Source organism: Oncorhynchus keta, chromosome 18, assembly GCF_023373465.1.
Source record: "Oncorhynchus keta strain PuntledgeMale-10-30-2019 chromosome 18, Oket_V2, whole genome shotgun sequence".
Taxonomy (NCBI): domain Eukaryota; kingdom Metazoa; phylum Chordata; class Actinopteri; order Salmoniformes; family Salmonidae; genus Oncorhynchus; species Oncorhynchus keta.
The window spans coordinates 28,766,209-28,782,024 of record NC_068438.1 but is presented as its reverse complement, the minus strand read 5'-3'; the positions used below and the strand labels follow the sequence as shown (position 1 = coordinate 28,782,024).

General features: G+C 41.1%; 4 protein-coding genes across 7 annotated transcripts in view; all 4 read right to left on the bottom strand.

Annotated features, from left to right (window-relative positions):
• LOC127908707 (uncharacterized) overlaps window positions 1-15,816 on the bottom strand; it is a 30,044-nt gene that overhangs the window by 6,539 nt on the left and 7,689 nt on the right. The window lies entirely within an intron of this gene.
• Window positions 978-4,956, bottom strand: LOC127908711 (uncharacterized). The gene is made up of 3 exons (XM_052467833.1): window positions 3,065-4,956; window positions 2,788-2,875; window positions 978-1,468 (listed from the first exon to the last, which is right to left on the bottom strand). Exons 1-3 carry the CDS (start codon window positions 4,910-4,912, stop codon window positions 1,293-1,295), a joined length of 2,112 nt encoding a protein of 703 aa, XP_052323793.1. The 5' UTR covers window positions 4,913-4,956; the 3' UTR covers window positions 978-1,292.
• Window positions 5,553-9,481, bottom strand: LOC127908946 (uncharacterized). The gene is made up of 7 exons (XM_052468744.1): window positions 8,940-9,481; window positions 8,271-8,372; window positions 7,866-7,923; window positions 7,479-7,626; window positions 7,348-7,384; window positions 6,827-7,110; window positions 5,553-6,594 (listed from the first exon to the last, which is right to left on the bottom strand). The coding sequence occupies exons 1-7, from the start codon at window positions 8,946-8,948 to the stop codon at window positions 5,553-5,555; spliced, it is 1,680 nt and encodes a 559-aa protein (XP_052324704.1). The 5' UTR covers window positions 8,949-9,481.
• LOC118370732 (uncharacterized) overlaps window positions 10,705-15,816 on the bottom strand; it is a 38,365-nt gene continuing 33,253 nt past the window's right edge. For 2 of the 4 annotated variants that reach the window (XM_052467811.1, XM_052467813.1), the window contains one exon: window positions 10,705-11,775. In XM_052467811.1, the coding sequence (XP_052323771.1) occupies window positions 11,544-11,775 (232 nt within the window). In that variant the 3' untranslated portion in view covers window positions 10,705-11,543. Of the gene's footprint in view, window positions 11,776-12,641; window positions 12,833-13,095; window positions 13,184-15,816 lie in introns of those variants that run through there. The other 2 variants (XM_052467812.1, XM_052467814.1) reach the window with 2 other exon arrangements.

Here is a 15,816-nt window from a genome sequence, read left to right as displayed (position 1 = left end):
TTAACCTCAGTTTCCTAACCTGCTACGAAAAATTCACTTCGATATTGAAGTGCCATGAAAAGAGAGTTTCTCACATCTATACAGCACCTTCTAATCAGCAGGTTTGCATGGGAGAGAGTTTTGGCTTTCCATGGCGACATCACCATGTGTAAATTGGTTTATAGACCAACGACAAAGAGAGTGCCAATACCAGCTAGTTTTAATTTCCCCCCACACTGACCACTCCCAGACAGTCCTAGCAAAATTATTGCTTGAGAAAGTTTTTTTTGCAAAAATACATTTTTGACCATTTTCATCGTAATCTATTACAGTAAGGTACTTAATTGTTACCCAGAAATGATTTGATATTGATATAAAAACGTCTGCTTTGGGCCTTAAAAAGATATGTGCACTACATACTCAGAAATCACATATATTTACATTTTAGAATGTATTTTATCAAGAAATAAGTTATACATGTCTTTTTTAATCTTACTCTTAGTTGCAAATAATTAATTTGGCTGTGGTTCATTTGATTTTCAGCACAACCCTGTTTGATAACGTATAGTATTATAGTGACTTCTTGTGGTAAAATGTCAAACTCACAACTAAACTTATTAAAATGGTGGTTTTCTTTACCCTGTCTTATCAAACAGTGCAACATTTGACTGATGAAATAGCATTCTTCTAAAATTCTTACACTTCTAGATGCAAAATACAAGTCACTATTCCAATACTGTTTGATTCTGCCATTTTTTAAATACTATTTACAAATATGAGCGCAAATGTCTGAGATCGAGACTCCAACATTTAACATTTCAGTTAAAAACCCTTTGGATAATATCAACATTAATTACTTAACAGCTTAACACATACACACCATGCAAATATCAATAAACAGAGGAACACATGCTACAAATAGTTAGTGACTACCTACCAGTCAATTAAATTACATTATTCAGAAAAATAACATTGTTATAAGAGACAAATTGCTTTAGACAACATAAATGACTGCATCTGGACACAGGTCAAAACTACTCTGCCGAGCTCAAGTTACCAGCTATGTATGGTTCCAACACTTACATTTATTGAGTTATTGAAAGTAAGCTGGATCTTTCTCTCTGAATCAGGAGTGCACTTTCATCCTCCATCCTTTTCCAAAAGCCCAATCTGAGCAACCTTTGCTATAAACCCTGTCTTTCCCATTGTTTCAAAAGTGGAAAATTATAAATTCGATAATCACACATAATTGGCATTTCACAGCCAAGACTTTTTGATCCTTCCCATCAAGGCCATGTTGGCCAGTTTAACCTTCACCCGGTCCCTCTCTTCAAGAGTCCTCTTGGAGGTGCACTCCACAGTAGAGTTGGTCTCAAAGGAGATGGCTGGGACGTGAGTGAGCAGGTGGCCCCCAGCCTTCTCCTGGGCCATGGGCGTGGGAGTCTGCAGGACCAGCCCGTGCGTCGCTTGTTGATGTCGAAGGTAAAAGCTAAGAGGAAACACACAAATATTGACCATATAATGTAATGTTGTTACATGTAGCTAACAAGCTTGACTTGCCACCGTGTGAAACATGTATGCTACCATATGTTACTAAAAAGAGCTGACAATATTATAAAATGTAATCCAGGAGTTTATGTTTGAATTCTGGTTCTCTCACAACACAAGTCACTCAGAAAAGCATCTGTAGGCAGAAGCATGCTACATGTACATTTGGCATTTGAAAAAACTACAGCTTTGCTATGCTACCGAATGCAAAATGTATCTGTATCATAAAAGTGTAGTGCAATATTCCCTTTTTTGCCACACACATACTCTCTCTCACTAGGGACAAATGTTTTGGCTACTTGTTCAGAGAGGTTTGAGCTTTAGAAATGGATCTGCAGCAAAAGTAGACATTTACTGCCATCTACAGGTCAAAGGTCAGACTAGCATTCAGTAAAATGTAAACATGGGCGATCCACAGAAATTGGAAATGTGTGTGTTTCTGTTTGAGAAGTTAAACCAGTTAATTCCCTTATAACTGAGTGTCCTGCATCATGTATTATTTTATTGGTTGTAAATTAAATACGGTTTATTTTACAGTACATGTATTTTACACTGAATCATTGATATCTGGTTGAATGTTGGTTGTGGGACATATCTGAAGTACTATGTGTGTGTGTTCAATGAATCACACTGTGTGTGTGTGTGTGGGGGAGGGGGTGCATGTTCTATACATTATTCAGGACAACATTACTTTTTTAGCCTACACCGTGACTATGACTGCATAATAAACTAAACTAAATATACTATGTAATTTCTAATCAAATGTGTTAACAGGGCAAAACACGAAAGAAGACAAAGGCCACCAATTCAATGCAAATATTACTGTATTAAAGGAAATTGTTGTATTAAGCTTGCTTTGAAAACCGTTTGAATGGCTTGGATAGGCCTATGGAGATGGTGGAAAACATCCTGATTAGAAGGGGACGTTTGCGAGGCTTCTCCTGTTGAGAGGTGGAGGGAAGACCCTCTGGGAGTCCAAATGTGGCAGGATGTGCCACTATGTTGGGTGACACAAGAGAGAGAGTTGACATGCACTTTCATTTAGAAATGATGTTATATTGTATTCTTAGTTTCAACTCATTATTACTTTCACAAATAAATGAGAACCAGAATCTTGAGATTTGGAAACTATAAATAATTTTACATAAGAGATTACTATCGATAATATATAATGTACTGTATATAGGGTTTCATATTTTTGCAATAGCAGCTTTGTACACCAATATCTCAAACAGTAAATGTCCTGCTGTATGGACTTACACATGATATCTTCAGCAGTAGTCTGGTCTTGAGATACAGAAGGGCAGGAATTCTTCTTGGAATCCTTCTTGTTTCCCATCATGAATGGCTAAAACAAAAACATGTCAAAACAACTGTCACAGCAGAACAATCTCACGGTAATAACGATCACATCTTACACACCAGCAAAACAAGATTTATAAATGGTTTTGGAATTAATGGATGGTTTTACATTTTCTCTAAATAACATTGTTTACTCACATTGACACAATTGATAACTTAAATAAGTGTGATGTACCTTTAAGTCGAATTTCAGTCTGGCAAGCCTTTGTAGGAAAGACAGCTTCCCTCTGGTAGCCTTCACATCTTCAGCCATGAGAAGAGCTTCTGGCCTGGTGGCTTCGAAAGATGTTCTTGAGGCTGCTCTTGATGCCTCGTTACAACTGTGGAGAAGCTCCTTGCTCAATGACTTCACAAGAATCCTATTGAATGTGGAGTCCTGAGTCGACACGGCCAGTTGGAGTATTTTCTCTGAGCCAAACTCCTTCAACAGATGTTTGTAGACGGTGCTGTATACTTTGTGACTCTTCAGGTTCTTGGGATAAGCTTGGGTCTCAGAGCAGCCTGACCATGCACAGAAGGCAGCTATAACTTTTGGAATCAGGTCTTGTGACGTGCGTGTGACGTCAGTTGGGTACAGATCCGTTTGGGTTTGGATTTTTGACAGAAGTCTCACCACTAACATGCTGATGAGGCCGGTGAAGTCATCATCACCGACTAAGTTGTCAGTGGATGGGGTTGAAAGCGAGGCAACATCCGGGCTGGTTGAATTCTGATCACAAACAATGCTCTGAGGTACACCGAAACAACTGATGGTATCCCTTTCCTCAGCATCTATGTTGGCCGCAGCATTGGAGGTCCCACTTGTTGTCATGCTGATGGCGGAGAAAGATGGCAGAGGGTAGGACTTACCACTCAGTAGACTGCCTATATCAGTTACAGTTCCGGTTGGAGATGACCCTCTGCTTTGTGCATCAGAAACCACAGAGTCCATGACCTGGCTTACCATTACTTTGGTAAACAGGATGACTGTGTCACTAAATGCTGATGTAGAAAAAGAACATGAAATCCAATCTTCAGATACGCTAGCCGGCACACTAACTCCCTGAGCCAGACTCATTGAAGCTGTAGAGGGCACAAGGCTAGGAAGCAAGAGGCGCTTCACAGACTCCTCTGCAAAAAGCTGAACCAGCTTGTAAGCTGTGGGCTTCCCCACCGTCTTGTCATTCCTCTTCAGCTCAGTAAGGACTGTATCGGAGGCACTCTTTCCAGCCGCCACTGTCAGAACCAGAGGGGTCAAGTTGCTCTCAGAAATGATGCGGTTCACTTGGTGAGTAAGATCACGTGAGAGAGCACCAATCCTACCCTGAGATATGAGCTCCTCCAGTCTTGCTATTGCAGCTGTTAGATCAGGGTGGAATGCAACCTCCCCTTCTTCCTCTGGATGTACCTCCTTTATGATGGTATCCACTATTGCAGACATGCTTTCCCTGGCATCACACACCAATGTTTTTGGCTTAGTAGATTTGCCCGTGTCGATGACTGAGCATCTCACAATGGGCTGAGTAATACTCTCTGGTAAATCAGAAGAGATGGGAGTGCCAGGGAGTGAAAATTCCCACTCTGACTTCTTTGATCTGGCAGATGAGGATGACAACGAGGAGGAAGAACGCTGTGGCGCTTGATAGATCAGTTCCTCACCACATTCACTGCTTACCCTTTCAACATCCTTCAGCATCATTCCAACCACATTCTCTATTTGTGAAAGCGCAGTCACCGTTTGGTCAGATTTTGACAGCTCTTTCTGAATTGAAACCAGAATATGGCTGAGGGTCTTTTTGGCTTGAGCCGTTGTTGCTTTGACTTGATTTTGCCATGTAAAATAATTCCTCATCTTTGTCTTCACATTGTGGTAAATAGTCTTTGCAGTTGTCCAGATCTTCTTCTCAGATACTTCCAAACCAGACTGTGAGCCTTTGGGTGTGGCCTCAGTGTACTCTGAGGTTTTCTCATCACTCTGTTGAAGCATAGAGTCTGCCTGCCATAGAGTAGTAGAAGACTCTGTGGGTGGGAAAAGGCTCTTCATGTCATTTCTAATTGATCCAACGATTTCAAAAGCAGTTATATCTGTATGCCTTAAATTGTTGATTTTTCTGGCAACATCTGAGAATCTGTCTGGCTGGAACTGACTTTGTTGGGAAAGCTACTGACTGATTTGAGCAGTATTTTTCGCACTTCGTTGGTAGCGTTCATCTGGAACTCCTCACTGGAGAGTTTCTCAATGACTGAGGCTGGAGTATCTCTTAATCCTTCCAACCATGAAGAACCAGACACAGGCATGTCTTCTAGATAAGACATGACACTGTCCAAAAAGCCACAGACTTCAAGGGAGTTGTAAGATGAACCCTCTGCAACAGATGATGTGCATTCCAAATCTGCCACCTCTGACCTATACATGGTCACAATCTGGGACAAGACCTCTTTGGTGCAGGGCACCATGTTGGAATCACAGAGAGACAGTAATGGTTGAGAGTTCTCACTTTGGCATTTACGGAGAGAACCAAGTCCTGTTGAGTTGACCACTTGCAGTATTGCCTCACTCTTACTGGTTTCAGGTTGCTCTGGTGTTTTTTCTCCTAAAGTGTCAGTTGAATCACATCCATCAGATAAAGAAGATGAACTACGTTCTGATATAGGGGATTCACTCCTACATGGGGAAGGCAAGCTCAGGATTGAAAGAGGCAGATCACTGGAGTCATTATGTTCCAGAAGCACAGCACTGGAGTTTTTTCCATAAGTTCTTCCCCTTGGACTGAAGCTCCACCCATTCTGAGGAACAATGTCTCCAGCTTTGCCTGAAGTCTCTCGCAGAGTCTACGAGCTGCATGGAAGGGTTTCCGCTTTGTCGTACAGTGTCCCACTTGGGTATCTCTCTGGGTGCTTGTTGGCTGATCTAATTCAGCATACTGCACAATGTCCTTGACATCTTCAACAAAGTTATCAATTATTTTTGATGCCTCAGATTCTACTTTGGTCTGTATGAGCTCAGTGGCCGCAGAATCAAGGATCCTGTCAGATGGGCGAGATGCATTCATCAAGCTTGGAGTGGTACTAAACGAATGAGAAGGTTGAACCATACCAGAGATATCGCTCATTAACCTTCTCACAAGAATTTCACTCACAGCCTTTGAGGCTTTGGTCTTGAACTTCACACTAAACAGAGTGCCAAGATTTTGCATCATTGCTTTGCAAGATGTACATATTATGTTCAGCTCCTCTGGAACAGGAGAGTCTTCAACATCCAGGTGCTCCACTACAAGGTCACTGCCAGATGCCAACATTTTAACTTTCACAGCCACTTCTCGAAAAACCTTAGCCAATTCCGGATCTTTTTTTTCCAATTCACCCACCATCTCTGCAATAACAGTCATCACCTCTTCTGTTGCAGGTGGAATGCATGACTCTAATACAGAGGTGAAGCTCTGGTCCTCTGGAGTGGCGTGATCATCAAAACATTTCTGGACCATGTTGACCATTTGTTCAGCGGCCTGGTTACCAGAAGAAATAGGGGAGGACTGCCCTGAAATGGCTCTGCTGATGGTCGCAGAGAGGGCAGAGTTAAGCTGTTCGACCACCACCTTGATAAGACCAACAGTCAGCTCAGGTGGGCAAGAGGACAGGATATTATGATCAGACAGTTGCTCCTGGACACTTTTGATGATTCTGTCCTCTGTCATTCCCAGGTGGACTTTCACTGAGGTCTGGGAACTTTAAAACGAACAAGCAAAGCATGATAATTCCTGTCTTAACTTGGCAAATCGGTCAAGCGTTGTAATTTTAGTATTCTAAATATCTACATGTCCTTTTGATCGCTTTACATGCTCATTAAGGCTGATACATTACATTTTGTACTACATCAGATAGAGTAAATTGCATTGGCTAACACTGGGATAGATGATCTTGGTGAAATCCATACATGAAAACCTTAAGGGGAACATACCTCTTAGAAGAGGGTGTTAGGGACCTGAGATGTTGAGCCCCTGTGCCGCCCTTATACATTTTCTTCGCCAGATATCTAACTTCCTGGATGAGCTCCAGTCTTTCCTGATCAAAGGCAGCAAAGGATCTTGCACTGCCACCCCTCTTGGGTGAGTCAGTGTCGTCGTCAGCAAAGTCCTTTACCCCAAGTACGCGGGCCAGGGCTGGCAGCAGGATCTGCAGGGTGGTCTGTGTGATGAAGGTTACAATTGTCTTGCACAATTTGGCAAGCTGTTCCTTCGTCATCTGTTTTGAACAAACAGAACAAAAACAGTCTTTTCAATGGAACTGTGATGTCAAGTATTCTAGATCGAACAGAATGCATTTGATCAACATTGTTATTCTTGTCTGTGACTGAATTCAAAGTTTGATGAAGTCTGACAGAGAAATGAACATGAATAACAGAATATGACTTGATGGCTAATCTCTGAATTCAACAGATCATTGACACATCAAAGGTCAAAGGCAAGTAGGGAAACTTACAGGGTTTTTTAGTCCTTTGTAGATCACTTGCCACTGCCTAGAACATTTAAAATAAGTGTTTTAGTTAGTGTTTAGTTCCCACTGCACAATATTTCATAAATGTTGAACATTACAGAAAAACTTTAACATACTCATCAGTAAGATTGCGCAGGAATGAGATGAGGATTGGGTAGGAGTATTCCATCTCATCCTTGTTGCCTGGGCCGAATGCAGCCTTAACAGCTTTCTTCTCCAGGAGCTCAATTACAGATCCTCTATCCAGGTGTTTATTCCTGGAGACTAAAGATGATTGCCATAGAGGAAGTAGAAACAAAATTAAAGAGAAATCAGTTTTATCTCTTAATACTCTGATTTCATTGTTTTAGGGTTTTAGAATAGGCCTATTTGAATAAAGCTATCTATGTGACCTTTCTTACTGATTACAGTAGACTACAGTTTCATTGAAAATGGATAGCACAACCTGCACATCACAGACAGAATAGAGAAACAATGTAGTACTACAGAGGTAAATCTCTGACCTGCATCGTTGTCAGTGCCCAGCTTCCTTGACTTCTTGCCACTCCTCTTACTTTTTGCCTAGGATAGAACAGAACAGATTCCAGATCTCAAATGATGGCAGACATGTAACACCAGGGCCCGTATACATAAAGTTCATCAGATAAGGTGTGGGCTCAAACTTGCCCAAATAATTGTATTCATTATGATCACAAATGCAAAACTGATCCTAGATAAGCACTCCTACTCTGAGACAATTTATGAATAGGCTATGGGCCAGGTCAAAACAGCTCTTAAAACACGTTTTGAAAACAGCTACTACGTATGTTGTTATCTGATATATATAGATATCTATGGTATGGCTGCTATCAGGTACAGAGTGTAACCCAGTAGGCCTATTATGTGCTCTGTCACTCGTGCTATCTTACCTTCCTTCCCTTCTTGGCCTCCTCTTTGGGCGTGGCCACCGGTTCTTCCTCAACAACTTCCTTTCCTTCCCTCTGAGGATCACCATCCTCCCTCTGTGCTACCTGAAGGTCAGACATTCCAATAAGTAATAATATGTCAATGTCAGAGTAGATCTGTGCAGAGGACATCATAAATAGAGCTACAGCCATTTCAGAGCTAAGCTGGTGACTTTATAAAGAATGGTACATTTGCTTTACAATATGTTATAGCTTTTTACAAGAAATATCCGCTTATATTGCTTTACCCTTTTTTACTTTCCCCCAATATTGTATGAAGTAATTTAGCTGACCTTTTCTTCATCCATTCAAGCTATTTTATATCTCAAAAAGCATGTCCTTGTCTGTGTTGGTTACATTCAAGTTGAGTTCAGGTCGAGAGTGAGGACAATATTGCAGGCAGGGACTGTAATTTAGGGCTACATGCTACGTCATGGAACGTTAGACCTTTATGACATCACAAATAGTATTTTTAGGAAGAGCGCGGGAAAGGTTACTTGCCCACTCAGTAGGACTAGCTAATATTGACAGAAATTTCCCCGTCAAACGTTTTCGATTGCCTACCCCTACGCCTTCCATCGAACATGGTCCTTCCTGCCTTTGCAATATTGTCTCTCTTGTGGGTTTACTTACGTATGACATGTAGGCTGACTGTGTCGGATCAAGTTGATTGATCTGTCCTAGTCAGCCTTAGGTTGAACCCAAAATCTTCTGGGAAATATTTGTTAATAATATTCATTTCAATATCGTTTTATTCATTGATTTAGTCCCAATCCAATCCTATTGTTGGCTGCAAATCCCCACCAAATATGTCATTGTAGGACATACTGTAGCGGGAGAAAGTGAGAGCTGCAACGCGGACGCGTTCGGTGGCTCCTTCAGTGCAGAGGCAAGCGCGTATGCCAGTGCCACTAAAGCCCGGGCTTGTGAGGCAGTAGTCTACAACGCTGACAGGCAACACCTTGTCATTTTATTAACTCACTGGAATGACCTTGTCTTCTTCATTCATTTCGATTGCACTTCCTTTCGTGGTGAAATTAGTTTTGATTACTATTAACTTTAATCCACAGAGTTTAAGTGTTTATGTTGCCCACGTCATCATGTGATGCTGTGAGCAAACTATTTATGCCCAGCCTTCCTAGATAGGCCTGGGCTGCATAACACTATGAATCTGGGAAAACATAACACTTAAAAAAGTTTTACAGTGCAAAAATAGCGTTGGCCTACTTGTGTACTATTCAAATCCACACTAAAGCCACACCTCTTCACACAGATTTACCCAGATTCTGTTGTTTTAGCTTAAACCTCTGTTAAATTCACTTCCCTGGTTAATCTGTCATCATGTTTAGTGTTCTCCATGGTTAGTCTGTCTCTATGTTTAGTGCACTTTAATATAGCCTGTTTACTTATTTGAATGTTTGATTATATTGCTTTTTATCCTGCAGATTTTGTTGTGGATTTAAATTGACTTTGGGTGTCTTGAAAATCACTTAAAATAGCACTGTTGTTCTAATCGTCAGATCGCAGGTATTCTGATCTTCACTGTCCATGGTGCTGAATCTGGCTGGGTAGATGAGTTTGAATGCTGAAAACTTGTTTGCCTACATTTAAAGGCCCTGTGAAGTCAAAATAATTGTATTTCATATTGTACAACAGCTGATGAAACTAACACTGTAAATGTGTTTTACAAAAATGTGATCGGGGTTGCTTCCTGATAGTTCTGGTTGAAAATACGGAGCATGTTCCTCTGCCCAGGCCTTGCTGACACTTGCCAGATCTTATACTGCCTGGATAGGTATTTTGTGTGTCAGCTAACCACATCATATGTTATAGCAATCTGTCAGTCGATGACACAATGGATGACTTGGCACACAACCATTGGTTGATGCATGCAACACCTGAGCAGGGACACATTCTTTTCACAGCACTTCAATGCAAAGTAATTTTCGTAGAAGATTTGGAGAGCATTTTCACTAACCCTAACCCTTTTCCTAACCTTAACCTCAGTTTCCTAACCTGCTACGAAAAATTCACTTCGATATTGAAGTGCCATGAAAAGAGAGTTTCTCACATCTATACAGCACCTTCTAATCAGCAGGTTTGCATGGGCGAGAGTTTTGGCTTTCCATGGCGACATCACCATGTGTAAATTGGTTTATAGACCAACGACAAAGAGAGTGCCAATACCAGCTAGTTTTAATTTCCCCTCCACACTGACCACTCCCAGACAGTCCTAGCCAAATTATTGCTTGAGAAAGTTTTTTTTAGCAAAAAATACATTTTTGACCATTTTCATCGTAATCTATTACAGTAAGGTACTTAATTGTTACCCAGAAATGATTTGATATTGATATAAAAACGTCTGCTTTGGGCCTTAAAAAGATATGTGCACTACATACTCAGAAATCACATATATTTACATTTTAGAATGTATTTTATCAAGAAATAAGTTATACATGTCTTTTTTAATCTTACTCTTAGTTGCAAATAATTAATTTGGCTGTGGTTCATTTGATTTTCAGCACAACCCTGTTTGATAACGTATAGTATTATAGTGACTTCTTGTGGTAAAATGTCAAACTCACAACTAAACTTATTAAAATGGTGGTTTTCTTTACCCTGTCTTATCAAACAGTGCAACATTTGACTGATGAAATAGCAGTCTTCTAAAATTCTTACACTTCTAGATGCAAAATACAAGTCACTATTCCAATACTGTTTGATTCTGCCATTTTTTAAATACTATTTACAAATATGAGCGCAAATGTCTGAGATCGAGACTCCAACATTTAACATTTCAGTTAAAAACCCTTTGGATAATATCAACATTAATTACTTAACAGCTTAACACATACACACCATGCAAATATCAATAAACAGAGGAACACATGCTACAAATAGTTAGTGACTACCTACCAGTCAATTAAATTACATTATTCAGAAAAATAACATTGTTATAAGAGACAAATTGCATTTAGACAACATAAATGACTGCATCTGGACACAGGTCAAAACTACTCTGCCGAGCTCAAGTTACCAGCTATGTATGGTTCCAACACTTACATTTATTGAGTTATTGAAAGTAAGCTGGATCTTTCTCTCTGAATCAGGAGTGCACTTTCATCCTCCATCCTTTTCCAAAAGCCCAATCTGAGCAACCTTTGCTATAAACCCTGTCTTTCCCATTGTTTCAAAAGTGGAAAATTATAAATTCGATAATCACACATAATTGGCATTTCACAGCCAAGACTTTTTGATCCTTCCCATCAAGGCCATGTTGGCCAGTTTAACCTTCACCCGGTCCCTCTCTTCAAGAGTCCTCTTGGAGGTGCACTCCACAGTAGAGTTGGTCTCAAAGGAGATGGCTGGGACGTGAGTGAGCAGGTGGCCCCCAGCCTTCTCCTGGGCCATGGGCGTGGGAGTCTGCAGGACCAGCCCGTGCGTCGCTTGTTGATGTCGAAGGTAAAAGCTAAGAGGAAACACACAAATATTGACCATATAATGTAATGTTGTTACATGTAGCTAACAAGCTTGACTTGCCACCGTGTGAAACATGTATGCTACCATATGTTACTAAAAAGAGCTGACAATATTATAAAATGTAATCCAGGAGTTTATGTTTGAATTCTGGTTCTCTCACAACACAAGTCACTCAGAAAAGCATCTGTAGGCAGAAGCATGCTACATGTACATTTGGCATTTGAAAAAACTACAGCTTTGCTATGCTACCGAATGCAAAATGTATCTGTATCATAAAAGTGTAGTGCAATATTCCCTTTTTTGCCACACACATACTCTCTCTCACTAGGGACAAATGTTTTGGCTACTTGTTCAGAGAGGTTTGAGCTTTAGAAATGGATCTGCAGCAAAAGTAGACATTTACTGCCATCTACAGGTCAAAGGTCAGACTAGCATTCAGTAAAATGTAAACATGGGCGATCCACAGAAATTGGAAATGTGTGTGTTTCTGTTTGAGAAGTTAAACCAGTTAATTCCCTTATAACTGAGTGTCCTGCATCATGTATTATTTTATTGGTTGTAAATTAAATACGGTTTATTTTACAGTACATGTATTTTACACTGAATCATTGATATCTGGTTGAATGTTGGTTGTGGGACATATCTGAAGTACTATGTGTGTGTGTTCAATGAATCACACTGTGTGTGTGTGTGTGGGGGGAGGGGGTGCATGTTCTATACATTATTCAGGACAACATTACTTTTTTAGCCTACACCGTGACTATGACTGCATAATAAACTAAACTAAATATACTATGTAATTTCTAATCAAATGTGTTAACAGGGCAAAACACGAAAGAAGACAAAGGCCACCAATTCAATGCAAATATTACTGTATTAAAGGAAATTGTTGTATTAAGCTTGCTTTGAAAACCATTTGAATGGCTTGGATAGGCCTATGGAGATGGTGGAAAACATCCTGATTAGAAGGGGACGTTTGCGAGGCTTCTCCTGTTGAGAGGTGGAGGGAAGACCCTCTGGGAGTCCAAATGTGGCAGGATGTGCCACTATGTTGGGTGACACAAGAGAGAGAGTTGACATGCACTTTCATTTAGAAATGATGTTATATTGTATTCTTAGTTTCAACTCATTATTACTTTCACAAATAAATGAGAACCAGAATCTTGAGATTTGGAAACTATAAATAATTTTACATAAGAGATTACTATCGATAATATATAATGTACTGTATATAGGGTTTCATATTTTTGCAATAGCAGCTTTGTACACCAATATCTCAAACAGTAAATGTCCTGCTGTATGGACTTACACATGATATCTTCAGCAGTAGTCTGGTCTTGAGATACAGAAGGGCAGGAATTCTTCTTGGAATCCTTCTTGTTTCCCATCATGAATGGCTAAAACAAAAACATGTCAAAACAACTGTCACAGCAGAACAATCTCACGGTAATAACGATCACATCTTACACACCAGCAAAACAAGATTTATAAATGGTTTTGGAATTAATGGATGGTTTTACATTTTCTCTAAATAACATTGTTTACTCACATTGACACAATTGATAACTTAAATAAGTGTGATGTACCTTTAAGTCGAATTTCAGTCTGGCAAGCCTTTGTAGGAAAGACAGCTTCCCTCTGGTAGCCTTCACATCTTCAGCCATGAGAAGAGCTTCTGGCCTGGTGGCTTCGAAAGATGTTCTTGAGGCTGCTCTTGATGCCTCGTTACAACTGTGGAGAAGCTCCTTGCTCAATGACTTCACAAGAATCCTATTGAATGTGGAGTCCTGAGTCGACACGGCCAGTTGGAGTATTTTCTCTGAGCCAAACTCCTTCAACAGATGTTTGTAGACGGTGCTGTATACTTTGTGACTCTTCAGGTTCTTGGGATAAGCTTGGGTCTCAGAGCAGCCTGACCATGCACAGAAGGCAGCTATAACTTTTGGAATCAGGTCTTGTGACGTGCGTGTGACGTCAGTTGGGTACAGATCCGTTTGGGTTTGGATTTTTGACAGAAGTCTCACCACTAACATGCTGATGAGGCCGGTGAAGTCATCATCACCGACTAAGTTGTCAGTGGATGGGGTTGAAAGCGAGGCAACATCCGGGCTGGTTGAATTCTGATCACAAACAATGCTCTGAGGTACACCGAAACAACTGATGGTATCCCTTTCCTCAGCATCTATGTTGGCCGCAGCATTGGAGGTCCCACTTGTTGTCATGCTGATGGCGGAGAAAGATGGCAGAGGGTAGGACTTACCACTCAGTAGACTGCCTATATCAGTTACAGTTCCGGTTGGAGATGACCCTCTGCTTTGTGCATCAGAAACCACAGAGTCCATGACCTGGCTTACCATTACTTTGGTAAACAGGATGACTGTGTCACTAAATGCTGATGTAGAAAAAGAACATGAAATCCAATCTTCAGATACGCTAGCCGGCACACTAACTCCCTGAGCCAGACTCATTGAAGCTGTAGAGGGCACAAGGCTAGGAAGCAAGAGGCGCTTCACAGACTCCTCTGCAAAAAGCTGAACCAGCTTGTAAGCTGTGGGCTTCCCCACCGTCTTGTCATTCCTCTTCAGCTCAGTAAGGACTGTATCGGATGCACTCTTTCCAGCCGCCACTGTCAGAACCAGAGGGGTCAAGTTGCTCTCAGAAATGATGCGGTTCACTTGGTGAGTAAGATCACGTGAGAGAGCACCAATCCTACCCTGAGATATGAGCTCCTCCAGTCTTGCTATTGCAGCTGTTAGATCAGGGTGGAATGCAACCTCCCCTTCTTCCTCTGGATGTACCTCCTTTATGATGGTATCCACTATTGCAGACATGCTTTCCCTGGCATCACACACCAATGTTTTTGGCTTAGTAGATTTGCCCGTGTCGATGACTGAGCATCTCACAATGGGCTGAGTAATACTCTCTGGTAAATCAGAAGAGATGGGAGTGCCAGGGAGTGAAAATTCCCACTCTGACTTCTTTGATCTGGCAGATGAGGATGACAACGAGGAGGAAGAACGCTGTGGCGCTTGATAGATCAGTTCCTCACCACATTCACTGCTTACCCTTTCAACATCCTTCAGCATCATTCCAACCACATTCTCTATTTGTGAAAGCGCAGTCACCGTTTGGTCAGATTTTGACAGCTCTTTCTGAATTGAAACCAGAATATGGCTGAGGCTCTTTTTGGCTTGAGCCGTTGTTGCTTTGACTTGATTTTGCCATGTAAAATAATTCCTCATCTTTGTCTTCACATTGTGGTAAATAGTCTTTGCAGTTGTCCAGATCTTCTTCTCAGATACTTCCAAACCAGACTGTGAGCCTTTGGGTGTGGCCTCAGTGTACTCTGAGGTTTTCTCATCACTCTGTTGAAGCATAGAGTCTGCCTGCCATAGAGTAGTAGAAGACTCTGTGGGTGGGAAAAGGCTCTTCATGTCATTTCTAATTGATCCAACGATTTCAAAAGCAGTTATATCTGTATGCCTTAAGGAAATTGTTGATTTTTCTGGCAACATCTGAGAATCTGTCTGGCTGGAACTGACTTTGTTGGGAAAGCTACTGACTGATTTGAGCAGTATTTTTCGCACTTCGTTGGTAGCGTTCATCTGGAACTCCTCACTGGAGAGTTTCTCAATGACTGAGGCTGGAGTATCTCTTAATCCTTCCAACCATGAAGAACCAGACACAGGCATGTCTTCTAGATAAGACATGACACTGTCCAAAAAGCCACAGACTTCAAGGGAGTTGTAAGATGAACCCTCTGCAACAGATGATGTGCATTCCAAATCTGCCACCTCTGACCTATACATGGTCACAATCTGGGACAAGACCTCTTTGGTGCAGGGCACCATGTTGGAATCACAGAGAGACAGTAATGGTTGAGAGTTCTCACTTTGGCATTTACGGAGAGAACCAAGTCCTGTTGAGTTGACCACTTGCAGTATTGCCTCACTCTTACTGGTTTCAGGTTGCTCTGGTGTTTTTTCTCCTAAAGTGTCAGTTGAATCACATCCATCAGATAAAGAAGATG

Bases quoted from the DNA above. Each gene is read 5' to 3' on its own strand.
- LOC127908711 (XM_052467833.1), bottom strand. From the start codon at position 4,912: ATGAAGAGCCTTTTCCCACCCACAGAGTCTTCTACTACTCTATGGCAG. The intron at 2,876-3,064 runs GTACATCACACT...TTTTTGTTTTAG, and splicing joins GACTGAAATTCGACTTAAAG to CCATTCATGATGGGAAACAA. The intron at 1,469-2,787 runs GTAAGTCCATAC...GTTTCCTCTTAG, and splicing joins TACTGCTGAAGATATCATGT to CTTTTACCTTCGACATCAAC.
- LOC127908946 (XM_052468744.1), bottom strand. The intron at 7,924-8,270 runs GTAAGATAGCAC...GTTCTATCCTAG, and splicing joins AGGCCAAGAAGGGAAGGAAG to GCAAAAAGTAAGAGGAGTGG. The intron at 7,111-7,347 runs GTAAGTTTCCCT...TGTTCAAAACAG, and splicing joins ACAAAGGACTAAAAAACCCT to ATGACGAAGGAACAGCTTGC.